The sequence below is a fragment of the Microcaecilia unicolor genome, chromosome 1, assembly GCF_901765095.1.
Source record: "Microcaecilia unicolor chromosome 1, aMicUni1.1, whole genome shotgun sequence".
Lineage (NCBI taxonomy): Eukaryota > Metazoa > Chordata > Amphibia > Gymnophiona > Siphonopidae > Microcaecilia > Microcaecilia unicolor.
Window position 1 is genome coordinate 701,422,010 of NC_044031.1, and position 27,932 is coordinate 701,449,941.

At 44.6% G+C, this 27,932-nt stretch overlaps 1 protein-coding gene across 2 annotated transcripts in view; it reads right to left on the minus strand.

Annotated features, from left to right (window-relative positions):
* Positions 1-27,932, minus strand: part of FAM81A (family with sequence similarity 81 member A) — a 73,745-nt gene that overhangs the window by 33,038 nt on the left and 12,775 nt on the right. For both annotated transcript variants that reach the window (XM_030190408.1, XM_030190407.1), the window contains exons 3-5: positions 26,023-26,293; positions 22,289-22,407; positions 474-603 (exon numbers count right to left, since the gene is read on the minus strand). In XM_030190408.1, the coding sequence (XP_030046268.1) occupies positions 474-603; positions 22,289-22,407; positions 26,023-26,293 (520 nt within the window). The remainder of the gene's footprint in view (positions 1-473; positions 604-22,288; positions 22,408-26,022; positions 26,294-27,932) is intronic.

Consider the following 27,932-nt stretch of genomic DNA (forward strand, 5'->3'; position numbering starts at 1 on the left):
AAGATATTCGGCACCTGTGCAAATGTACATGTCCTGAAACTCATAGATAAAATTTTGCTCAAGGTTCTCTGGCAGCAGATAAAATTACACCAAACCGCCATTGTATTCTTTCCTTTACAAAACGTCACATCTAATCTAATACTAACAATAAAAATTCAGGTGTTTCAGAGTGTATAGGTGCCACTTTAAAGACAACAGACTATTTCAGCATCTGGACCATACACAAAATCCTTGAAAACAAAAACCCCAGGCCCTTCTGGAATGTCCATCCCAAGACTTCCTCCTCAAAGTGAACAGTTGGTCTCATTACAACATGCATTAGGCAGCTGCTGCAAGACGTTTACAATGGTACATCTGTCAGTGTTGCAAAGTTGAAAATGAAGCAAGAAGTCTTTCCCATAAACTACTAACATCTTCATGACACACGTTTCCAGCAGAATTCCTGGAGCCCAGCACCTTCTGTTATACTATACCTGTTGTTCTACATCTTTGATTTTGGAGTCCATGATGACTTTAGCAGTTTGTTTTTCCTTACTAAGATTCTGAAGTTTGTCTTCTATTGTTTTGTGGTCTGCAGACAGTCGGGATATATTGGCATCGCATCTAGTCAGACAAAAGGGCACAGAGTTAAGGAAATGTTCTCACAACCAGTTATGAAATACCAATCTATTTTAATGTCCAGTCAATATGCACAGAGAAAATTAAGGGCTCTTTTTACTAAACCGCAGTAGCAATTCCCGCACGGTAAATGCGACTAAGTCCATTCAAATTGAATGGGCTGCGTCACATTTGCCACACCGGGAATCATTAGCGTGATTTAGTAAAAGGGGCCCTAAGCTTCAAATCACAAGACTCACAAACCTTAATGTAAAAATGATTTACGTTTATGTTTATTGGTTCTTGATATATACCACATTTACCAATCAAAATGGTTTACATAAAAACAAAGGAAAGGAATGCCAAGTTATTATACACAGTAGCACAATAAATGACAGAAGAAAAAACCCAGCGTTATCTACCCAGTCTGCCCAACAAGGTAGCCAGAGCCACACCTGCTACTCTGTGCAGGTTAAACTCCTTCATGATTGAACACTAGCATCACAACCAGGGCACTTGACAATTTGTTACCATGCATATCACCCCATAGTGATGCATAACACCCACACTCATAGCTCATGAAATAAATGCGATATAAAATATGAATACTTGATCATGACCCATCTTTGCCATTTTCAGAACAACCTTACTTCCCAACTACTGGAGTTGCCACCGAAGCCTACTCCAGCTCATCTTGATCTGTCTTTGCCATTTTCAGGACACAAACCATAGATGTCTGCCCAGTACTGGCCTTACTTCCAAAATGCTGGAGTAATTCACCTTTATTTAGTAAGAACCACTCCTGTTCATCATAATACATCAGCCATGAGATCATTCAAGTTTTATTTTTATTTCATCCTAATTTCCATAAAGGGATCTTCTATGTTTATCCCACACATTTTTGAATTCCATCACTGTTTTTGTCTCCATCACCTTCACCAGAAGGCAATTCCAGGCATCCACCATCTTCTCCATTAAAAAGTTTCCGGGTGCTAATTCTACCACCCTGTAACCTCAATTCATGTCCTCTAGCTCTTCTGCTTCTCTTCTCTATTGACAGGAAAGAGAAGAGAGAGGTAAAATGGAGTATAGTCAGACAAAAGGAAAGAAAGGAAACATATAATTTAAAAAGACAGGTAAGAACTTCGCCTACTGTGTGTCTGCAGCACCCACCTAGCACAATGCATAAGGCCTGTGCAAAAATGTGGGTCTTCAAGCCGAAACAGAATTTCTTATAGGTCTCTGCACAAAGAGTAACAAGTAATATAATCCAGAGGGTTGGACCAGTACAAAAGGCACTTTGGCAAGTGGATTCTAAATGAACCCAGAAGACAGAGCAAATGGTCAGGAAGACATAGCATTAGAGCTGTAGAAAAATACTATTTGTACTTGGAATTCGGGGCCAATGCTCAAAGCTTTTGACAAGTTCCATTTTGACTGTTTTTTGCCCGATTTGCACATACATTATTGTGTGTGTTATATTCAAAGAGTTTCGGCACTGCGAAAGCCACCAGCTACTACTAAATGTGTGCTACTGTTGGGTGGGCCTGAACCCTAAATGGGTGGGCCCTGGCCCACTCAGGCCCACCTGTGGCTACGCCACTGGTTGGTAAGACAATCGACTGGTTCGGATGGAACTCAGACACCACTGTCACCAGGGAGAGCGCTCCTGGTACAATCAAGAAACAAATGTCCACCAGCAACTTTTCAATCTTAAGGCTTTTATTCCATGCAGGTTTCTAGTAGACCTGATACACGGTTCCAACAGCAGCATTCCTCTTCAATCTTAAACATATGTAAGCCACCTGAAAGTGTGTGGCAAATAGTCCCCTTTAAGCAGTAGGCTGCCAGCACCTACCAGGATTCAATACAGGCTCACAGTCAGCTTCAGTCTGGGCTCTCTATCCAGTGCACAGTAAACAGTAGTTTAATTCCCAAGACAAACAGTTCCATTCAGTTCATCATCCCAATTAAATCACAAAGCAGCCTTTACCTTCAGGAGGTTTCAATACTTTAGGGACTTCCTCACACCCAAGGGATTTCAGCCTACTTCAGTACTTTAGGGACCTCTCTTACCCAAGGATTTTCAGCCTGCAGCTGCTTCTCTCCTCCTGAACTGAACTCCTGAGACTCCTTCCCACCTGCCTAATCAATCCCTGGCTTCTGCTACCACAACCAATCAATCTCCTTCCACTAGCTTCCCCCACACCCATACCAGCTAAGTTAAGCATTAGACTAATGAGGAGCTCCTGCACACAGGGTTTCCTAGCTCTCTTTCCCCCAAGTGGCAGCCACTCTACACATCCTGCCAGCTTATACCCCTGTCTTCCCTGATTGCAGCTAGGAGTCCAGTCCGGGTTCTTCATCTCACCCCCTGGCTCCTTGCCTGCAATGCCTTCTGGGACCTGTATTTCAAACTGAAACTGCCTTAACCCAACTATCCTGGATGCGACTATCACACCTCCTTCGGTAGGAACTTAGGGAGCATGCGGAGGACTACTCTGTTGTGATGAAACTTAGTATAAGGTGTATCCACCACTAAGGCATGAAGCTCATGCTGCGTTCGGCACCTAACCCTTACCGTTCAGTGAATCCAGACTGCCCCAATTTGACTGCCCCTATCGGACCGACCGTTCACTTGTCTATTAGATTGTAAGCTCTTTGAGCAGGGACTGTCTCTCTTTGTTAAATTGTACAGCGCTGCGTAACCCTAGTAGCGCTCTAGAAATGTTAAGTAGTAGTAGTAGTAAGAGCTGAAGTAACAGACACCAAGAAAATGACCTTCCAAGTCAAGTACTTCATATGGCAGGAATTCAGTGGCTCAAAAGGAGTTCATCAGCTGGGTGAGAACGACGTTGAGATTCCATGACACTGGTGGAGGTTTGACAGGGGGGCTTTGACAAAAGCAAACCTCTCATGAAGCAAACAACTACAGGCTATCCAGAGATGGGCTTACCTTCTACATGTTGATGATAAACACTAATTGCACTAAAGGTGAACCCTTACAGAGTTGGTCTTGAGACCAGATTCTGACAAGTGTAGAAGGTACTCAAGCAGGGTCTGTGTTGGGTAAGGGGATCTAGGACCTTGCTCTCACACCAGACGGCAAACCTCCTCCATTTTAAAGAGTAGCACCTCAGTGGAATCTTTCCTGGAAGCCAGCACTACTACTACTTAACATTTCTAAAGAGCCACTAGGGTTACGCAGCGCTGTACAATTTAACATAGAAGGCCAGTCCCTGCTCAAGGAGCTTACAATCTAAAGGACAAATGTACAGTCAGTCAAATAGGGGCAGTCTAGATTTCCTGAAAGGTTAGGTGCCAAAAGCAACATTGAAGAGGTGGGCTTTGAGCAAAGATTTAAAGATGGGTAGGGAGGGGGCTTGGCGTAAGGGCTCAGGAAGTTTATTCCAAGCATAGGGTGAGGCGAGGCAGAATGAGCGGAGCCTGGAGTTGGCGGTGGTGGAGAAGGGTACTGAGAGGAGGGATTTGTCCTGTGAGCTGAGGATACGGGCGGGAACGTAAGGGGAAATGAGGGTAGAGAGGTAATGAGGGGCTGCAGACTGAGTGCATTTGTAGGTAAGAAGGAGAAGCTTGAACTGTATGCGGTATCTGATTGGAAGCCAGTGAAGTGACCTGAGGAGAGGGGTGATACGAGTATATCGGTTTAAGACTCGGGAGACACCCTCCAAAAGACCCAAGGAAATGAATTCTAGGATCTCAACATCCAAGCTGTGAGAACCAGAGACTGGAGGTTGGGATATAGAAGCGATCCCTCATTCTGTATGATGAGTGTTGGAAAACACTCCAATCTCCATGGTTCTTAGGAGGATAATTCCAGAAGAAGAGGGAGTCCTATCTGCTGCGGCCAGTACGGCGCAATCAGAATCATGGTTTCACGGTCTTGCTTGAGTTTCAACACAGTTTTTCCCACTAGAGGTATCGGAGGATAAGTATACAGAAGACCTGTCCCCCAATTGAGGAGGAAGGCATCTGACACTAGTCTGTCGTGGACCTGAAGCTTGTAACAGAACTGAGGGACATTGTAGTTGATCTGAGTGGCAAAAAGATCCATCAAGGGGATGCCCCACGCTCTGAAGATTTTGTGGGCTATACCCATATTGAGAGACCACTTGTGCGGTTGCATTATCTTGCTCAGCCTGTCGGCCAGGGTATTGTTTGCACCTGCCAGGTAAGTGGCTCGAAGGAACATGCCGTGTTGGTGAACCCAATGCCACGTCTGGATGGCCTCCTGACAAAGAGGGCATGATCTGGTGCCCCCCTGCTCGTTGGTGTAATAACATTGCAACCTGATTGCCTGTTTGAATGGGAACAAGTTGATGAGATAGCCAATCTCTGAAAGCCTTTACAGCGTTCCAGATCGCCCAAAGCTCCAGGAGGTTGATCTGAAGATTTGTTTCCTGGGAATACCAAGCTCCTGGAGTGTGAAGCCCATCTACACGAGCGCCCCATCCCAGGAGAGATGCATCCGTCGTCAGCACTTTTTGTGGCTGAGGAATTTGGAATGGAAGTCCTGGAGTCAAACTTGATCGACTTTTCCACCACTGAAGAGAGAGTACAAGCTCTGGGGACATTTGAATGACATCTTGTAGACTCCCCATGGCTTGATAACACTAAGAAGCCAGGGTCCATTGAGCTGATCTCATGTGAAGACCTGTCATAGGTGTAACGTACACTGTGGAAGCCATGTGGCCCAGCAATCTCAATATCTGCTGAGCTGTGACCTGCTGAGAGGCACGAACCTTGGACGCCAGAGAGACAAAATTGTCCACTCTCGCCTCTGGGAGGTAGGCTTGAACCCTCTGTGTGTCGAGCATGGCTCCTAGGAACTCAAATCGCTCGACAGGGTGTAGATGGGACTTGGGGTAGTTTAAAACGAACCCTAGTAGCTCTAGCACCCGAATAGTCATCTGCATGGACTTTCAAGCACCATCCTCTAAGGTGCTCTTCACCAGCCAATCATCAAGATACGGGAACACATGAACTCCCAGTCTGCGTAGCAATGCTGCAACTACCGCTAGACACTTGGCGTTTATATAACTCTGTGGAGTTATTGTTTTAAAGGATTTGACCCCTGAGGAATGCTCTCCAGCCGAAACATGGCCCATGTTGGGTCCTGTTTATTGGGTCAGATTTACCACTGGCAAATAAACTTTTTACCAGTGGTCAGCCTTGGTTACTTGGTACAGTCCCACTTCCACATTTTGGAAAATCTTAAATAAATGTTGCCAAGAGGCTACCTAAATCAATCAGATGTAGTTTGATATAAAGGTTTGGCTACAGAAATTTGCCTTTTGTACAATTTTAGAATTGCACATAATGGTGGTTCAAGTTTCTAAATTAATAAAACCATATGAAAACAGATGCCTGGATATCTTTTTTTTTTTTTGTGGGGTTGAGTGGAACTTAAATATGGTTTTATAGTTGAATCAAACAGTAAACATTAAACTAAGCATTGAATCAAGGCACAGTAATAAAGTAGAAAACTTTTTCAGATCATATTTTGTACTCCTGCCATTCAGCATCACTGACGTACCATATATTGTTTTCTATATTTGTGTAACCCTTGCAGCTATAACACAGGAGAAAAGCAACTAACACCCTTCATTAAAAGATATGTTGAAAACATTTACATTGTTAGAAAGACCACCCATATAGAATTCATACTGCCTCTTTTTATTGCATTAAAGAGTGTATGATCAGAATATTTCTAGAAATGTCTTGGGCCTTGCCTCATAATTTTAGTCTGTACCATTATGTGGTATAGCAAGGGTGTGGATGTGCCATGAACAAAGAGGACCGTGTGATCTGCTCTCTTTTCCATGCCACACCCTGCACAGTCTTTTCTCTCTCTTTTCTATAATACTCTTGTAAACTTTACTTAATTCCTTCTCATCCTCACACCAATCTCTTTACCCTTATCCCTGCCCATATACGGGTCAATTTGTGAACTGGGCCCCTCTGTTTAGGTGCTCCAACGCTGCACGGTAGAAGCCTATTCTATAATGGAACTTGGGTACCTAGGTGCTATTATACATGTAATAACCCATGATATGGGTATTATCAAGACAGCAGAGAGAGATTTTTCCAGAGGCCCTGGGGGGAGGGGGAGAGAGGTCCCTGCCAGTGGGCTGGAGAGTAAGTTTGGGAGGCCTGCCCAGGGGAGGAGTTGGCAGAGAAATTACAGAGATAAAGTAGTTCCTTGTAGTGAGTCACAGCAGGGGGTGGAGTTGGAAAATAATAAAAGGGATTGAAGTGAGGAACCCAAAAGAGTCCAAAGGTTCAAGCTTCCCTGCCTGGGGGAGCCGAAGCATAGTCTCTAGAACTCTAGGTCCTTTTGAGGGCAGGTTCAACCACCAGGGAATGACCAGGCAGCCGAGACTTATCAAACCCAGGAGTACTCTGAATCGTGTACATGGTGTCAACTTTCTTGGGGATCACAGAGACGAACAGAGGGAACTCCCAATTCCACATGAGAACATATGTAAGATCCTGTGAAGCGGGACCGTCACAGCCTCTCTAGGAGGAGACTCATAGTCCAGGACCTCAAGCATCTTGACTTTGGGCACATCCTCCACTTCCAAAGGAAATGGAATGGCAGCCACCATTTCCTTAATAAAAAGGGAAAGGAAAGGCTCTCTGGAGGAGACTTTCTCCTTTCCTGTGGAGAGAAGGCATCAGATGGTATCCCATAAGACGACTACTCCAAGAGTACCGAAGGTTATCATCTGAGTCCCAAGAGCGCTCCTCATCGGTGTCAGCCAAAAACTCCTCTGGAGAAGGCAGAGACAGAGCCTGCCACAACCTAGAAAAAACAAGTCCCCAAGAGGAGCATCAAGGAGTAGGCTCCCACATCCACTCCGGTGAAGCTTCCTCCAATGACATCGAGGAAGTGCCAGCTTGGGCAGTAGTTGATGCTGAAGCCACACTAAACACTGGCATTGGCAGCCTCACCACAGGCTGAGAGCCAAGCGGGGCTGCAACTAGAGGTATGGCAGCCGCAAGCACCCTCAATGCCGATGCACTCTGTTGAACGAAGCCAGCCAGCAATTCATTCATTCATCCATTTCATTTATTTCACTTTCTATACCGCCCTTACTAACTGGCAGACCATGGCAGTGTACAGACTTAAAATTACAACAAAGCCCAGAGGTGCTTACTGAGGGCTGACACCAGGAAAGGATGGGGTGTCTGCTTAGAGACAGTCTGCAGAACTAGTGGGGTCAAGACGGGAGGCTGGTCCTGGCTGCACGGAGACCATCGCACCAGCATCTCTTGTATGGAGGGGGAGCGGTCCTCCCGGCACCGCCTCTTCTTGGGTGCCAACTCTCTCAGTGTCCCAGAGCTCCTGGCACCTTGCATCAAGGATGATCGACGCCAATGTTTCTTGGCCTTTGATTGATGCTGGTCATCGAGGCTCCTTGGTGCTCACGAGGACTACGTCAAATCCTGATCGGGTCCGATGCACGTCGATCCTGGGGACTCTGCACAGCAGTTGGCACTGACGCAGGTGGAGAGAGACTCACTCAATGCACAACTGCTCCCAGTGTCTACAGGTCTAGCAGCCATACAGACCAATGCCCTCAATGCAACACCTGATGCTGATGCCAAAGCAGACATCGAGGATTCAGTACAAGGCTCCAAAAATCACGTTGAGCCTCTCTAGCCAGCTGAATCCCTTTTCTTCATGCAAACACACAGGAAACAGTTGTAAGGGCTATGAATAATGGGTGTCTTTACAAAAGATGGTCCTATTACACCAGGAACAGCGCTTAAGGTCACTGGGAACCTTCGTGGGCATGGAAGGAAAAACTTCCATGGCTAAATCAAATGACTCGATGGTGCCGAAAAAGGGGCAGACCACCAGAGAAACAACAAAGGGAGAACCCAACCAGTCAAGGCCTAACTGTGACTTAAAAATGCAGAAAAGGAAAGGAAACTTAAAAGCGGGGAAAAGCTAACTAAAAAAAATAAGGGAAGGGCAAAGGAAGAACCCAAACATGGGGAAATAAGAAAAAACATGGCAAAAAAAAAAAAAAGACACCAAAAAGCATTCAAAGCTCTTTCTGAACTGGGACTGTGATGAGCAGAGAAAAATGGTGTCCACTCCCCACCGTGATAAAAAAAAAACGATAGTCCCACGCTCTCAAAGAGGGTGGGAAGGCACTTGCTCATGCATAGTGGAGCTAGTCTCTCGCTCCACAAAGCTCTTTTAAGCTTTGAATAAACTCCAGAATTGGCAACGCAGGTTGCGTTTACCCAACTGTGAGAATTAAAAGCCTGCTTGTATTTGGAGAAAAAAGTAGTTGCTGACCCTAAAATTGGCAACTGAGGAGGAGACACAGCTTTAGGTGGATAAGGGGAATCCAGCCTGGAAGCAGGAACCAGAGCAGGGGAAGCCTGTTCAAGGCCAAAGTGCAGCCTTGCGAGGTGCATTGCTGGAAGGACAGACTAAAGGGTTTGTAACTGAAAGAGTTAGATTGGTATCATGAGTAACAGGAGCAGCATTGGGTTTATTGCTGGCACAAAAGGATGGGGGTAAAGGACAGGAGCATGTGGAATATTCAAAGAGTGAAGTGGAGAAGCTAAGATTATCAAAAATTGTCTTGGAGAGACAATATATCTAAAGAGTTCTTAAGTGTTTGACTGCCAGTTGCAGAAGTTCCAGTAAAGTTATTTTGCATTGACTAAAATTCCTGGACACTTGCTCTCCGACTAGTGAAGAGCTGTTGGACAGTCTGAACTACCTTCCCAATACCCCAGATCTCTATTTCAGATCACTTACCCATTCCCAAGCTAGACTACAGGCGAATTGGGACCGTGAGTGTGGGGTCCCCTGTGACACCATGGTAAAGAGTTGTGCTTGTAGCCTAGGTTGGACTGAAGCAGTGAAACTGAGCTGAGCTGTGGGGCTCCGAGACCTGGGTTATGTATAATTCTAGTGTAACCCAGTGTTGGCGCACTTGCAGTTAACACCAGCCATAGACCTGAAATGTGTAGGCAACTAAATGCAAAAAGGACATGAATCACTTACAGTTTTCTGAAAGTTACATACATAAGTGGGATCCTATTCATTTCCTGCCCATGTGTATGCCTTCCTTGCAAAGTAAGTTGAGTATCTGCAGAATAAAGCTTGGGCGCCCTGCCAGAACTTGAATGGGTAAGTGTACACATACCTGGGTAAGTGCTAGTATTCTAGACATTTATGTGTGCAAATAAAGATGCCTAGATTATAGACTTGCTCTTATAGCCCTTTCTTTCCTCTAACTGGCAGAAGAGTATCTCTTTGTGCTACATCTGCCTTTGCTGCTGTCCAGCTTCATTCTACAGTTCCTTTGCATCAACAGTCAATACAGTTCACATCATTTGTGGTACATAGGGAAGAGCTCCTTCTATTTGTGTAAGCAGAGTCTCCTTGATTTATTTTTATTTATTTATTTAAAACATGTATAACCCACACCATCTACTATTCTGAGCAGTTTACAAAAATAACATTCATACTAAAATCTGCACAAGAACATAAGAATAGCCATACTGGGTCAGACCAATGGCCCATCTAGCCCAGTATCCTGCTTCCAACAGTGGCAAATCCAGGTCACAAGCACCTGGCAGAAACCCAATTAGTAGCAACATTCCGTAATCCCAAACAATAACAAGATTCCGAAACCCCAAATAGTGGCAACATTCCATGCTATTAAACCCAAGCCAAGCAGTTGCTTCCTCATGTCTGTCTCAATAGCAGACTTTTCCTCCAAGAAAACAGTGGTGCGCCTAAATGTAGGCACACACATTTATGCCAGGTCTTTGACTGGCATAATTGGGCACACCTAAATTCATGCCTGTAACAAAGTATTCTGGAAGGAGTCCATATAAAGATTGGTCATGCCTAGGAAATGCCCATGCCCCTCCTTTGTGAACACCCCCAGCAATAAGCCATTTGAGCACATAAACACGGAAGAGCAGTTAAGTGCAGTACCGCCATATATGTGTGTAAGTGTACACTTACAATAAATAGCAGTATTCTATAAATTTATGCACACAAATAGTGCTTAAATTTAGGAGACCTGATATAGAATGAAGGGGAAAATGTACAAATACCAGCATACATACGTCTATATCGAATCAACATAGAAAGGCTAAGTTTAGAAAGCCGGGATTTTAGGAAGATGGGATTTGAATCTGTAAATCTGAAATATGTGCCTATGGCAAGGGAGTGTGGCCTGGGCATGTTTAGACCATCTCTAAGGTCGACCTAAATGTTGAGATTTGGGCGTCCCTGACCGTATTATCGAAACGAAAGATGGACGCCCATCTTGTTCCGATAATACGGGTTTCCCCGCCCTATTATGGAGCCGTCCTGCAAGGACGGCCCCAGGAAAACTTGGGCACCCCGTTCAATTATGCTCCTCCACATGTCCCAAAAATGGCAATAGATTGAAAGAAGATTTGGCAACAGCAGCACTGAGGGAACCAAAGCTGATGCCAGACAGACTTCTGCGTCCCACAGTGGCGTACTAAGGGGGGGCGGTCCGCCCCAGGTACACGCCACTGGGGGGGTGCCGCGCGTCTATCAGCAACGCTCGTTCTCTGCTCCCCTGTAACGGAGCAGAGGGAGCAGGGAACGAGCATTGCTGACAGACGCGTGCCACCCCCCCCCCCCCAGCAGGTAAAGATGCGCCGGGGGGGGGGGGTCGATGCGCCGGGGGGAGCTGCCCCTTTCACGTCCCCAGCCCCGCCCCTTCTACACCCTCACCCCGCCCCTGGAGCATATTCCCCTCCTCCCCCAATCACCTTGCCTCCCTCCTGGCATCTCCACTCCCCCCCCCCGTCACCTCCCCTCCCCTTACTCTACTATCCCTGGTGGTCTAGAGGTACCTCTTCGGGGCAGGAAAGAGCCCCCTCTTTCCTGCCCGGAGCGCTGCTGACAGCTGCCCTGCATCCTGTGGTGAGACCAGCTCTCGGCGTTTCAAAATGGCCACCGAGAGTTGAAGCAGCCTCGCGAGACTTCAACTCTCGGCGGCCATTTTGAAACGCCAAGAGCTGGTCTCACCACAGTATGCAGCTAGCAGCAGCGCTCCAGGCAGGAAAGAGGGGGCTCTTTCCTGCCCCGAAGACGAAGAGGTACCTCTAGACCACCAGGGATAGCAGAGTAAGGGGAGGGGAGTCCCGCGCCCGCCCGCCCGGCCATTTGTGTCCGTTGTTTCACCGGGGGGGGGGGGGGGGGTCATGCTGCACCCGGGGGGGGGGAGCGTATCGGCGATCCGCCCCGGGTGTCAGCCCCCCTAGGAACGCCACTGGCGTCCCACAAATGGTGAAAGACAGGTGAAGCTTCAGCAACTCCAGTTTTGCAGATCACTTTATTGTCATGTGCTGTGAGTGAGGGTGCTGTGCAACTTGGAGGGGAGGGAAAGACGACTGGTAAGTTGAATATTGTCAGAAATTCTTGGGGATGATATGCGGTTATAACTAAGACCCTATCATGTTTGGCTGCCTATATGGTTGGCATGGTGGAGACTCGACAACCAGCATTTAAGCATGGATGACTGGGACCCGCACACAGTGGTGGGCGCAGCTCTCACCACCTTGTTGGGAAACTGGATGGACATGTGGGTCTTTATCTGCCATCATTTACTGTGTATGTCCCAACCATCTCAGAATCAGTACCGAGTTCTATGTTCTTTCTAAAACCTGCCTCTAAATGAAAAATAGAGATTAAAAAAGGTTTTAAAATCTTTGAATATTAAAATTTCTATGAAATTCATACTAATGCACATGGGAGTTAAATGAATTTTAAAAGGAACACTTAGGGCCCTGTTTACTAAGCAATGTTAGAGGTGTATTAACATTTTTAACGCAAGTTAACCACGTACATGCCTATAATATCGCTATAGGCGCCTACATGGTTAGCGTATACGCTAACCATGTAGGCGTGCTAAAAACACTAACGCACCTTTGTAAACAGGGCCCTTAGTGTTATAAAATGGAAGAATACAAAAAACATTTTGACTATTTTTTTTTTTAAACAACCACCACCACTGAGTGTATGCTGTTATTTAGTGCTATCTTTGGGAAGTAAACTAAATTTAAAAAAGGTAATTCTCTCTATATTTTGGGAGTCACTGTGTCACACAAACTGTTTTCCCTGTTTATTTTTCTCCTATGGTAATGTTCTTTTAAATTCATATTTTGTAATTATGTCCTTCTCAGAAGTGGTAAGAATGTTATATATAAGTGAACAGAAGAAATTCTCTCTCTTTATCTTGATGGTTAGAACTCCTCCTTGCCCCAATTCATTCAACTGCCAAGCATACTGATGAACCACATTGAAAGATTTTGAAAAGTTCCAAAAAGACGAGGAACAGTAATAAATAATTTGGATTACTGAAGTTCATTCATTGGAATGCAAATTCTTTTAGCCTAACTGATGATAATATTCAGCATGTTTTTTTGTTTTTAATGCTGAAGACTCTCAAAAAATAGATTTCCAAGGAGGAAGTGACGTCATCAGCAAAGATGGTCGCATGAGAGCTGAGCTCCCGCTCCCAAGCAATTAGAATAGAGACCAAACCATTATATTTTTCGCTAAAAGACGACCAACTGGCGTGCACTACTTGCTGAGTAGCTGGTGGATACTAACCTTATGAGCCAGCGCCCGCCTGACACAGATCTAACGCGCTTTGCCTTCAAACGGAGAGCAGAAGACTGTGAGAGCAAAATGGAAGAGCTGGGACAAGCAACGATGCACTTGTGAACAGCAGAGGCTGGACCAGCTGATCCCATGCTTACACAACACGGGGCAGCAGAGACATCAGTGGGAATCGCTCCGGAGCTGAAAAGCTGGCTTGAAGAAATCAGCGCAAACTTACAATCTTTAAGGTCAGAGGTGGCGGGAGGTCACGTGATGGTTTGAGGGAGGAAGTCGTGTCTTCTGTATCTCCGGGACTCCCCCTCCCCTTTCGCGGCAAAACAGATGCGATAAAACACTCAAATTGTGCCCTTACCTACGCCTCCCGACGGGGACAATATATGGATCCCTTTGTGACTCGTGATATGCGCCCAACACCTAGCAGGACAATGAAAAAAAAACGCGGAGGAATCCAAGATGGCGCCCGCTCCGATGCCCGACCCTCCTCCACAGTTCCACCCGACTCAACTGCAGCAAATAGTTGATGCGGTTAAGACCACGCTCGATCCCCAGTTTGCCAAACTTTCGGAACAGCTAGCGGGGGTCGAATCCCGGCTGGGAGAGACAACGCGCAGGACGGGGGAACTGGAGGTCCGGATGTCTGCAATGGAGGACTCCACGACCGAGAAGGACAAAATAATAGAAAGTTTACAACAAACCTTGAAAGCACAGGCGAAACACCTGGACGATATGGAAAACAGGTCGCGAAGATCTAATTTGAGGTTGATCGGCATACCAGAAACGATCCCCGACCGCTCGCTTCCCATGCAGTTGGAACGCTGGTTAAAGACTGAATTTGCATTATCGGATAGCATAGGCCCGCTGTGCTTGGAATGGGCATGTCGGCTGGGCAGGAAGACCAACGCAGGGAACAGACCCAGAGCGGTGATTGTAAAAGTTCATAACTTCCTTCATAAGGAGGAAATCCTGCGAGGAGCAAGAACTAAATGGGACACTTTGAATTATGATGGCACCAGTGTAAAGATATTCCAGGATTACTCAGCGGCCTTACAAGAACGTCGGAAGGATTTTGGGCCACTGTGCCGGCATCTCGCCGGGACAAATCAGCGGTTTATGCTTTTGTATCCCGCAGAGCTGAAAGTGTTAACATCGGTGGGCTGGAAAACTTTTATGTCCCCTGAGGAGGCCCACGAACTGTTGCGAGCGGAGCCCTCTGCGGGCACGGGACAGAACAGATGAGAAGACCTCGGTTATGAGGAGGAGGCCGGACGGTTTTAGAGGAGATGGCCGACAGGGCCCCTGGAGGTACATTTATGTGGCGTTGGGCTCTGGAGCGCATGGTATGAATGTTAGAAGTTATGAATGTTTATAGGTGTTGAGGCAGCAAGGGGGGAGGGGCGATTAGTGGGGATACAACGCACACAACAGAAGCCTCGCCAACCCAAACGGAGCACGCCTAGGGTTGCTGTCTTAGCTCCCACAGAATGATGGGCCCTGGGAGGGAGGAGAGACACAGGAGACATGACTGGGATTATAGGCAAAGGTAAAAGTTAGAGGGAATAGGGACAAACTCGGGGGAGGGGGGGAGCCCATAATCACGTGACCTTTGCTCTACTACCACGGTAGTGAGATGTTTAGGGGAGTATAGGAGGGAGGGAGGGGAGGGAGGGGGAGTGAGAGTAGATGGGGGGAGGGTAAGGATGGGGAATAGCAACCAATGCAAATTCACAGATCCTCTAAACTCCAGAGTTTGGAACAGATGTATGGAGCATTGACTGTAGCGCGCCCTCTGGTGGGTAAAGTTCTGAGGTATCAGGTGGGGGGGGGGGGGGGGGTGAGGCTGGGCACCCGAACCCCTGATAACAGACATGTACACATACTGCGCAATGCACCATCTGGCGGGCAGGGATGACAAAGGTAACTAGGTTTGTGTCCTGGAATGTGAGGGGCATTGCAACGCCGATTAAACGGGCAAAGATACTGCAGGCCTTGAAGAGGCATAAAGCCGATGTGACCTGCCTCCAGGAGACAAGGCTTACGGCAGAGGAACATAAAAAGTTGCAGCGAGCATGGGTGGGACAGGTGTTCTCCACCTCGGCGGAAGGACAGAAGCGGGGAGTGGCCATTCTAATTAAAAAAGGGTTACCAGCGAAAGCTGAATTATTAGCGGCGGACCCCCAGGGGCGTTACATGATGATTCACCTTTGGCTTCAAAACAGGGAATTTTTGGTGGTCTCATTGTATGGGCCGAATGACTATTCCACCACTTTCTTCCAAACTATCATAAAGCACTGCTCCGCCCGGACATCACTAAAGCTGATGATTTGTGGGGACTTTAATTTAATAGCAGACCCAGAAAGAGACACCACAAATCCGAGGGCTGCACCACAGGGAGGTAGCAAGCAGAGAGCACTCCGGACATTTATGCGGCGTGCCCAGAAGCGGCAATGGACAAAGAACTGGCAGATGCCCGTAGGGCACAACGGAGTACAACGCCGATGGCCCCGCCAAAATGGAGAAGAGCGGATAAAGGAACCAAACATCTCCAGCACCAAAAATCTACAACACGAGTTCCTTGAGACTCCAGCGAGAACTACCTGATTGGTCAGGTGGGACTATGGGTGACTCAGTGGATAAGCATATCTGCCAGTTATGAGACTTGTAGGAATGGTTTGGTTATACTTGTTTTAAGTTTCATATTGGGATGAGGGGTGTATGACTTATTTCTCACTTTCTCTCAGGAATGGTGCCTGGTGGAGAATCATTAGGCATCATTTTGGTGAGAAGATTGGGTGGGTGGGAGGGGGAAAGTTAAAAGCGATATAGGAGGGAAAAGAACCGCAAATAGGGAACTGGAAAGTCTGCTGATGAGTATTGGATCTGGGTTAGGGTATACATGCCAGGATGATTGGTACCAACCTTAATGGGTGATTTAAAGTGGCTGACCCTAAATGTTAAAGGGCTAAATACCCCTAGAAAAAGGCACCTAATGTTCCGAGAGCTGTGCCGCCTACGAGTGGACATAGCTCTGATACAGGAAACCCACCTGAAACATAGATATTAAAGGCTCTGTTCCCATAAACAGTATCCCTTAATATTTTTTGCATCAAGCTCTAATACGTCCAAGAGTAAGGGAGTGTTAATCGCTCTACGACATTCTAAGCAGTGGGTAGTGGAAAAAATAGTGCGGGATAAGGGAGGCAGATACCTTATATCAATAGTCTCAATAACAGGAATAAAATATACCATAGTTAACCTATACGGCCCGAATGAGAACCAGGGGGAATTCTACCAGGCAACTGGCCAACTGTTAACTCGACATGTGGAGGGCTCCTTGATAGTGGGTGGAGACTTCAATGTCACGCTACAACCACACTTAGACAATTCACATACTAAAGTGCGATATGCCACACACAACAGAAGACAACTACAGGATCTGATGCATCACTGGCAATTGACAGATATATGGCGTAGGGTCCACCCCATACAGCGACAATACACACACCTCATCGAGGATAGATATGTGGTTAGGAGATGCGACGATAATAGGTTGTACTGACACAGTAGAGATTCTCCCATGCACCTGGTCCGATCATTCATCAGTCCTGTTCCACTTTAAACGCGGAGGCTCCACAAAAAGGAAACGTCCATGGCGCCTGGACGATGCCCTGCTAGCTGACCCGGAAAATATAGCAAAGATAGAACAACACATTAAGGATTTTATTAACTTTAATGACACAGGGGATGTTACACCAGTGACTCTCTGGGAGAGCTTTAAAGCAGTCATGCGGGGACACCTTATAGCTTTGAGCTCACATTGTTGGAAACAACGCTCTACCTTGGAGAGTAGGTTACGGGAGCACCTTCAAGAAATAGAGAGCACAATGCAAAGGGAGGGGCCCCGGGCGATAGGGGAGCTGGCGAAGCAGGCACGGGGTCTTCGGGATCAATTAAGAGAGCTAGAACTAGCAGATATCTCGGAACAGATGCAGAGGGTACGCCAGTCCCATTTTGAATTCGGGAATAAGGCTAGCCGTCTTTTGGCCTATAAATTAAAACAACATACTACTAGGAATGGAGTGGGGGGCTTAATAGATGAGGCAGGGGTGGTACAGACAGATGAACAGTACCTTCAAAAGGCCTTCGCGAATTATTATGAAGCGCTGTATACGCCAGAAGAGCCATACAATATAGAGGCTATAAAACAATATTTAGAAGGAATCGACCTTCCCCAAATGCCAAAGACTGCCCAAGCAGAGCTGTCGAAGCCTATAAGCTTAGAAGAGGTGGAACAAGCTATTAGAGCTCTAGTATTAGGTAAAGCCCCAGGACCCGACGGCTTTACTGCCAAATTCTATAAGATCTTTAGCAAGTATGTGGCCCCCTTGCTGCTAAGAGTCCTCAACTCCCTAGAGACTGCAGACCAGATCCCATCGACGTGGAACATGGCCACTATAGTGGTAATATTAAAGCCAGGAAAGGACCCGCAACAATGTAGCTCCTATAGACCTATTTCCCTGATGGGAATAGACTATAAACTTTTTACTAAGATTTTAGCTACCCGGCTACAACATTACCTGCCGGAGCTGATCCATGAAGACCAGGCAGGCTTTATTCAGGGTAGACAAACCTTGGATAATATAAGGCGCATTCTATATCTCGTACAAAACACACACAAACTAAAGCAACAGCTGTGTGTTTTGTCGCTAGATGCCGAGAAGGCCTTTGACCGGGTGAGCTGGCCCTTCCTATTTGAAATTGCGGAGCGAATAGGTCTCACAGGGCGTTTTGGGAGATGGCTTAAGATGATATACAAGGAACCGCAAGCATCAGTACGAGTCAATGGATATCTATCTCCCACCCTTAGATTATACAGGGGCAAACGTCAGGGTTGTGCACTATCCCCATTGCTGTTTGCACTGGTGATGGAGCCACTGGCTATCCAGATACGAGCACACCCTGGGATTAGAGGACCCAAGCGGAGTGGGTTGGAGACTAGAATTCTACTATTTGTGGATGACATCTTATTGACTTTACAGGAGCCCACGGTTTCACTACCGATCTTAGGTAGGATGATTAAGGAATATGGGCTTTAAAATAAACAGCACTATCCCCATTGCTGTTTGCACTGGTGATGGAGCCACTGGCTATCCAGATACGAGCACACCCTGGGATTAGAGGACCCAAGCGGAGTGGGTTGGAGACTAGAATTCTACTATTTGTGGATGACATCTTATTGACTTTACAGGAGCCCACGGTTTCACTACCGATCTTAGGTAGGATGATTAAGGAATATGGGCTTTAAAATAAACTTTGGAAAATCCGAGGCCTTAGATATAAATATCCCTGAGGAACAATTACAGCAGCCAATAACCTTATAGATGGGCACAAAACCATATCCGGTACCTAAGCATAAATATAACTCGTACGCTAGAGGAACTCTTTGTAGGGAATTTCCTGGAAAAAACTAAAGAACGTTTTGCAGATATGACGAGATGGGAAGGTCTTATGATTTCCTGGATGGGGCGAATAAACGCAGTCAAAATGATGCTCCCTCCTAAGCTCCTCTACCTGTTCATGGATTACCCATAGAATTGCCTAAGGGCTTTATTAGAGAGACTCAGAGAAAAATTTTTGCATTTATTTAGAAAAAAAGACCACCCAGAGTTAGGAGAGAGGTCTTGTATCAGCCGAGAGAACAGGGGAGGGGGGGGGGGGGGATGGGAGTGCCTGATCTGCAGGCCTATTATCAAGCAGCACATTTGCGAATCTTGGCAGGGTGGCTGCAGAAGGGGAGGAAGTTAGGCAGCGAGATGGAACGAGGATGGTGGCGCCCATACCCCCTTGAGGCAGTACCATGGCTCTCGAAACAAGACCTATTTGAGGTGACAAAGGCGAGCCCCCCATTAATGAGATGGCCACTAGAAGTATGGAATAAATTGCGAGATAAATTCTTTCCAGAACGCACGTACTACACACATATGTATCTTAGATTTGCACCCCAGTTTGGCCCGGGACAAGTAGATGGGACATACATAGAATGGGAATGCATGGGCCTGTGTGAACTCGGTCAAATGTATGAACAAGACCATATAGTACCATACACAGAGTTAAATCGAGACTATGGGTTATCTTCCATACAGATTCTCCAGTATTATCAGGTTTAAAGATTTTATCAAACGCAGAGCAAAAGAAGAATTGAGCTTGACTGAAACAAGACTAGAACAAGCTATGATGAAAGGGGGGGAAGGGGAGGCATCTCCAGAATTTATAAGGCTTTACTGGCTTATGACAACCCAGTGGAGCATTACATTGCTAAGTGGAAGATAGCAATGGGACAGACCTTGGAATCTGCAGCTTGGAATAGAGCATTTAAATCCCTGCTGCAAATGTCCACATCTAGCACTTTAACTGAAAATGGACACAAAATTTTGTACTGCTGGTACTAATACACCTAGTCAACTTGCCAGAATGTATAAAACAGTATCGGACTCGTGTTGGAGACAATGCGGGAAGCAAGGTGACATGTTCCATGTGTGGTGGACCTGTAAATATGTCCAGCAATTCTGGACGGACATTGTTTCTTACCTAAATAAGCTAATCCCTGTGATATACCCAGTATCGATGGAATGCTGCCAAATACATTTTAAACCTCCAGGGATACAACGAGATATTCACCGATTTGCTGCATATTTATTTGTAGCAGGCAAAATGGCTATAGCAGCAGCATGGAAGCAACTGAAGGTACTGGGATTGCAACAAGTACTGGAACGTTTGGACTTTGTGAGACTAATGTCTAAACTGACAGCTATCCGGAAAGGAACAATTATCCAATACCAAAAAATATGGGATATATATGATAAATCATGAAAGATACTCTAATGGTTCACTCTCCTATTGAGGGAATTAAGAAACAGCGGAGAAGGGAGGGGTGGGAAGGGATGGGAGGGGAGGGGAGGGAGAGAAGTATAGCCACTATATTTGTTACTAGAGATAAGATAAATAACGTACAATAAGCATTGACAGCACTAATGATGTTTTGGTATGAGACTTTATTTGTAAAATTTCAAAACAAACAAATTTAAAAAAAAAACGATTTCCATGCAAATGAATTGTTGTGTAAGGAAATCATTTAAATAAAATATTAAATCAGTGCCAAACTACAGACATACATACTAAAGCCGGGGGTGGGCTGAGTTTCTCTACTATATAATTGCATCAGGCACTACCGCAGAGATGGTTACAGCAGAGGTTGTTGCTATTTTTAATTTTAAAATATGCTAACCGCTGTTACCATAGATCAGGGGTAGGCAACTCCGGTCCTTGAGAGCCGCAGGCAGGTCAGGTTTTCAGGATATCCACGATGAATATGCATGAACTTGATTTGCATACACTTCCTCCATGGTATGCAAATCTATCTCCTGCATATTCATTGTGGATATTTTCTGAAAACCTGACCTGCCTGCGGCTCTCGAGGACCGGAGTTACCTACCCCTGATCTATGGTAACAGCGGTTAGCATATCTGGGTTTAAAAGAGGTTTGGACAAGTTCCTGGAAGAAAAGTCCATAGTCTGCTATTGAGGCAGACATGGGGGAAGCCACTGCTTGCCCTTGGATTTGTAGCACGGAATCTTGCTACTATTTGGGTTTCTGCCAGGTACTTGTGACCTGGATTGGCCATTGTTACAAACAAGATACTGGGCTAGATGGACCATTGGTCTGACCCAGTATGGCTAGTCTTATGTTCTTAACTGTACCTTGTTTGCTTAGTTTCTGGCCTTGTTGAGGCTAGCTGTTTTAGTTGAGGGGGGGGGGGGGTAATTGTTTTTGTTTAGCAGTCTTATTGTAATTATGCTTTGTTTTTCTTTGTTTCCCTTAGATTGTAAACCGCTCTGCTAGTCCTTTGATTCTTTAGGGTGGTCAAGCAAGTTTTAGAAAGAAATAGAAGACAGAAAGAAACAAAGATTTCTTTGGCATATATTCAACCAACTTAAGGCAGTCATTTTAAAAGCCCTAGTCATAATCCGAATGTGTATAAGTCAGCATTTATACACGAGTATCCCATACAAATCTAAATCACAGTTTTAGAAAGCTGGAATACATATGTCCAATCAAGAATACATGTTTATTGCAAGACAGCATGGTTAAGGTAGGTTTTGGGCAGGGTTAAAACTAGAGAGTTGCACAGGGACAGAAATCTTACCCATCCCCGCCCGTCCCTACTGGAATCTTACCCATCCCCACTGGAATCTTACCCATCCCCATCCATCCCCGCAAGAATTTAACCCATCCCCGTAAGAATTTAATGGTACATAAAAGAAAATTCCAGTCAGCTCCCTCAGTCTCTCTCTGGATTTGAGCCATAGCACTGTAGGCAAGGAAAGAATGGAAGCTGAAACTTGGAACACTCTGGTGTGCACATGTAAGATTTGTCTCTGATTTACTGGCACTGTGTGCTGAGAGGTCACCACATGCATGCGCCAATAGGTCAGGTAACATCCGATGCTCATGCCTGTATCAGAGCTGAGGCCTGCGCATCAGTCCAGGAGCAAAGAGGATTAATTGTAACATAGTAAGTGACAGCAAATAAAGACCTGAACGGTCCATCCAGTCTGCTCAATAGTCACACTCATCAATTCATGATTAAATCAACAAGTGTGATATTATATACTTCTGATTATGGTCTTTCTTTTGTGTTTCTGGAACATAGACCATAGAAGTCTATCTGGCCCTATCCCTATGTTCCAACTGCTAGAGCTGTCATTGAAGCCCACTCCTGTCTGCTGCCAAGCATAGATTATTAAGGTCTTTTTCTCCACAATATAAATTAGAATTATTATATCATGTGGTAACAGCTCACGGTGATGTTATCATTATTGGAAATTTCAGCTTGCTAAGTGGTTCTCTACAGCTGGCTGGAAAAGCAGAAGCCCTGATCTAGAATGAGCACAGATTTGCAACATAGCCATGCACCGCACTGCCACAGAGTCATTTGATTCTTCCCAATAGCTTTTGATAGTTACCTTGCCACTCTTCCTCGAAGATCTCCCAAAACAGAAAGTTGATGCATTTCCAGATTCTTTACTGCAGAGCTGGTACCATAGTTAATATTATCCCTTATGTGTATGTTTTCCTGCAGCACCTATACAGAATTAGCATTCAAAATTCTGTAAATCCAATAGATTAGGGTAATTTACATTGTTTTGTCCTTGCATTACGTTATGGCAATTTAAATTAAGTTGTATTCAAATCTCTCATCAATTACAAATGGCTATATTACCAAGCTTACCAAAGATACAGTGCAGTGGGCCACAAATGGAACAAAAAGGCATTATTCTATTCTATCACTCTACATTGGTCTGTCTTCAGACCAGACTCAGATAAGTGCAGAAGGTATTCAAGCAGTTTTTGTATAGGGCATTAGAAGGGGTCTAGGGCCTTGCCCTCACACCAGACATTGCTGAGAATTTTATTTTGATGCTATTGGTAGGCAGTTTGGAGGGATTCTTTTCAATTGCAGAGTGTAGCCTGTCTGAACTATCTTGAGAACCCACTGGTCTGAGGTTATAAGAGGCCACCTTTCTTGGAAATAAAATTCACCTTCCCTCTACCAGTAGGTCGTCCAGGTCAGCTATGTTTATTGCAGTTATGCTCTCATGGAGCCAGTCAAAAGAGATTGTCCCCTACTTTGGGGAGCCAGCTTGGACTCTCTGCTGCTGCTGGCAGGAGCTAGAACTCTGGGCTGTCTGGGATGACAGAGTGGAGAAAACCTATGCCTTTGAGAGTAGTAGGTCCTCTATTGCCCTCCACCAAAGTACCTCTGGAAGAGAAGGCTGCACTAGGAGTGGGCCAGGACAGTGACTTGATGGTATCAGAATGCTAGGGAAAAAAAAGAGGGGGGTGGGGTTGTCCTGGCCAAAACGTTCTAGGCCTAACGGGGCCTACGGAGCCATGGAAAAGTAAGGAAACAAGGTGAAACCACAAAAATATAGACGACAAGATAGTATAAACAGAGGAGAGAACAAAACATGTGTCCTCTCTGCTCTGCAGAACATAACTGCCTTGGTCCTGTACAAGGATGACGGACAGGAAGGCACATGCACAGCGGTCACTGCCCATGCCGGGCTATGTGGATGATGTCACCCACATGTGAAAATATGATATTCTGCTTGTACTCAGAGAATTTGCAATGAGCTGCAGATTACTTCCATATTTTTAATGCGCCAGTAATTTGCATGCTTATTGCTTAGTTCATAGCCTCAGTAGATTTTCTTGCTAATTTCACAGTAGAAGCCATGTGCTGCTCAACTGCATGGCTTTCATCATCAGTTCCAGAGAATGCAACCCACAGCCTAAAATAAAACACTAGAATATTTTATATAGAGCTGCTTCAGTAGCAGAGTACTGATTTAAGGAAACCTTCACTCCCAGTCTTGTCTCCACCACCCACTGTGGGAACTATAAGTGGTGATGACAACTCTTACTACTCTGCTACTAAAAGAATGGATGCCCCAGCAGGGAGTTTTCTGCAATGTAAGTCAGCTCACAAGCTGATTGTGTTTAAAGCATTCAGCAGATTGAATACTTTCACTCCACTGGACAATAAACCACACTCAAATTCTGAAAACAGAATTCTATTTTTTAAAAATAGAATATACCCTGTGGTTGTAGTCAATTGTTTTGTTTTGGGGTTTTTTTTGGTAGCAAGATAATTCCTCTGCTTGGAGTTCAATCACTATTATTAATCTCAAGCCTTACTCCTAAATGGCAAAGCATTCCAATAATACAGTTATAAAAGCAAAATTCTTACAGTCTGATTTTCAGTGACACATGGAGAGGCATTTTCAATATGACATCTAAGTCCTACTGAATGTTTTGCACAAAACGCCCAAAATCCAAATAAGAAAGGTCATTTTCGAAAAAGAAAACATTTTTCGAAAATGCTATTTCAAAAAAAGGTTTTCTGATTTGGACATTTTGTTTTTTGGTTAATTTGCGGGGGAAAAAAACAAACAAATAAGTGCAAAACGCTGAGATTCATGCCATTGGCATGCAGGAGGAGCCAGCATTTTTAGTAGTCTGGTCCCCCAGACATCCCAAGAGAGCAATAGGGCACCCTTGAGGGTACTCTTGTGCTCTTCATAAAAATGCTCCCAGGTACACATCTCACCTTTGCACCCTTATCTTGTCCCCTGAGCCCTCCAAAATCCATCCAAAACCCACTACCCCCTACTGTACACCACTACAATAGCCTTTATGGGTGAAGGGGGCATCTATAACTGGGTAGAGTAGGGTCTCGGTGACTCTGGGAGAAGTCACAGTTTTCACCACAAATGTGATGGAAACTGTAGGTAAAGGGATATAAGGACCTGAGTGAGTCCCACACTCCAAGTGCACTGCACCAACTACTACACTACTCCAGGAACCAGCATGCTGCTCCAATAGACCTGACTTTAACATTTGATGCTGTCATAGAGGATGGTCATATTTTTATTCACATCTTTGTGGGGTGGGGGTGGGGGGGTCAGTGGAGGGTCACCCCTGATTCCCTCCAGTGGTCATCTGGTCATTTAGGGCACCTTTTTGTGACTTATTCGTTATAAAAACAGGTCTAGCTCAAAACGTCTTAGTTTTAGTCCTGGACGTTTTTGTTTTGTTCCATTATGGCTGTAAAATGTCCAAGTGTTAGGCACACTTTTGAAACGCCCCGATACGCCACCTTGTGATTTGAACGTGCTTCTGATGGACTTCACAGAAAACATCTAAAAATAGGTTTTGAAAATACTGATTTGGACGATGTTATAAGAAAAACGTCCAAATGCTGCTTCATGCCACTTTTTAGATGTTTTTCTCTTTCGAAAATGAGCCCCTTATTTAGATATCAGTACCTATACAGATACTGCAGTTGAATATCCCTACAGATCATCTCAGCACTATCCAAGATAGTGCCAAGGCAGTCTGTGAGCAGTCCTCAGAACAATGGTTAGCAGCAATAGCTGGGTTAATCTAGAAGTGAAAAGGCTGTATCATCTTTATCTGGTTAGCTGTTTGGATAGTGGATTGAATAATCCCAGATATCCAGATAGTGACCGATAGTATAGCTACTTGCCTCTATCCAGATATTCAGCCCTGGGCCTGGATTGTATACATGGTGCTTAAAATTGTGTGTGCAAGTTTAGGCACAAACCCAATTTGCGTACACATTTTAAATTAACAAACCATTAGCACCGATAATTGGGCACTAATTGGCAATAATTTGAATTTGCACACATATCTTTCTAGGCACTATTCTATAAAGATGTGTGCGAATCTGAAAAGGGGGTATGGCCATGAAATGAAAGGGACATGGGCAAATCATGGGCATTCTAAAAATCTGCATGCACTGTTATAGTATATGACTTATCCATGCCTCATTTAGGCACGGAGATTTACACCCCACAAGTTAGGCATAGATCCCGGCACTAAGCATTATTCTATAAACGGCACTCAATTCAGAGCACTGTTTAAAGAATAGCGCTTAGCGTTCATTTTTTTCAGTGCCATATATAGAATTCGGTCCTATCTGGATACCAATGCTAAAAATATATGAATTTATTTTTTTAACACTGACTGCCACAGTTCAGTATTGACCTATTAGTTTTTGTACATGACTAGCATTACATCCTTAACATAAAATCCATGCAATACAGTTTGAGCACAGCTTTGCTTTAAGAGTAGTCTTAAAAACGTTTAAACTTAAGAAAGAATCACAGCCTACCTCAATGTCCTTACTAAGATGCTTCACTATTGCAATAATATTTCGAATGTGCTCCTCCAGGAGATGTTTAGTCAAGTGGTCTCTGCTTTTATTATGCATTCCATGCAGAGCACTAGCAATCTCTTCTTTGATGTGAAAAGCCTGTTCCAGAAGGTCTGCCATGGTCTTTTCATGGGTCGATATTCGTTCTTCCAAATGGTCCACCAGACTTGCAGATACAAATGGCGTGACTGGCAAAGCCTGGTTATCTCGGGAAGTAGTTTTTACTCGTCTACAAGAAGAAATGCAATAAATTTAAATTTTCTTTCACTAGACTACATTTTATCGTTTTAAAGTTTTTTGTTGATGACTGATCCCAGCTGATAAGGTTATAACTTTGCATTGTTCTTAAAGCTGAATATTGCTTGACCCAAACATTTTCTACATCCAAAAGTGTGGATAATATAGCTTAGAACCAGTTGATATTATTGAACAATTTGTTTATCAATTGAAAAAAATTTGAATTTTGAACCACTGAACTTTCTTTAGAGGGCTCTAATACAGCAAACTAGCCAACCAAATGAAGTCATTAGAAACATTATGAACTCTGTAATTTTCAAAATTATTGTTACACGTAAAACAGTGATTTACCTGCGGAAATGGGCTTTTATAAATTCCACCCTCCTCCACCTATTTGTGGCTAAAATTACACACAAAGCACCATTTCATATGTACTTTTACCCACAATATTTGGAAGCATGTACAAAACACAATGCAAATTACACTTCAATGGACACAATGAAGGGACTTGCTCAATATGAGGTGAGGGTCTCAGCACCCACAGAGCTGGCTCCTATGTATGGGGTGAGGTTTGGAACTACATGCATACTATTAATTGTCAAAAAATACAAAATGTCTTTTTGTCCAAGGTATTTAGACAAATTAACAGGTAAAAATGTGTGGGGATTTTTCCTGGGACAATTTTACAAAGTGAAATTATTATGTACTTTCACGCTGAAAATCCTGCAAAGTCCACAGAAGTATACGCATAGATTGTAAGCTCTTTGAGCAGGGACTGTCTCTCTATGTCAAATGTTCAGCGCTGTGTGCGTCTGGTAGCGCTATATAAATGCTATTAGTAGTAGTAGTAGTAAGGGGGGCAATTATAAAGTTACCTCCAAAATGAAAAATGGAAAAGATATAAATTGAGATTCTTCATAGTTGGAGCATAAATACAGGAACTGTATCCCACCCTGATAGATTAAGTTAACTGGCAGATCTGCGGAAGCTCAATCTTAAAAATGACTTACACTGTATGTCTGTTTAGTAAAACACAAAACGTGTCTTTCTTCTACTAAAGCTCCCAATAGTAATATAGTTCACTTTGTTTCTGTGTTTTATGAATTGCTGCATTCAGAAGTATTCCTATAAATTAAGTGTGCTTATCTGATATTCTCAGGGGCTGGAAGCTCAAAAAAGTTGCAAGGTAAAGACAATTTGGTAGAAGTACCACTCAAATATTAATGCTTAGCATCTCACTAGAAAGGGCAATAAAATAGACGTTCTGAGCAGGAGCAGTTCTGTATCCATCTCATATAATAGTAAAAGGTCATTTGAGCACATCTTTTATTCCATTATTAATCAGACAAGCCCACTGTTTAGATTCTGAAAGAAAAAATAAGGGCATATTTTCTGTATACTTAGAACAGTGCATCTAAGATCAGCTTTTGCACCTGCTACCTTTTTTTTTTTTTTTACAGCTCCCTCAACTCCCTACCCTCCACATTCCCTCCCCTACCTTACCTTATATTTCCCTGGTGTTAAAGCCCTAAAGAATTGTACAGTTCCCGGACCGGATGGCTACATATCTGAATTTTACAAACTTATGATGGCACAGGCCTGTGGCCCCCTTGCTTTCATATTATAATACT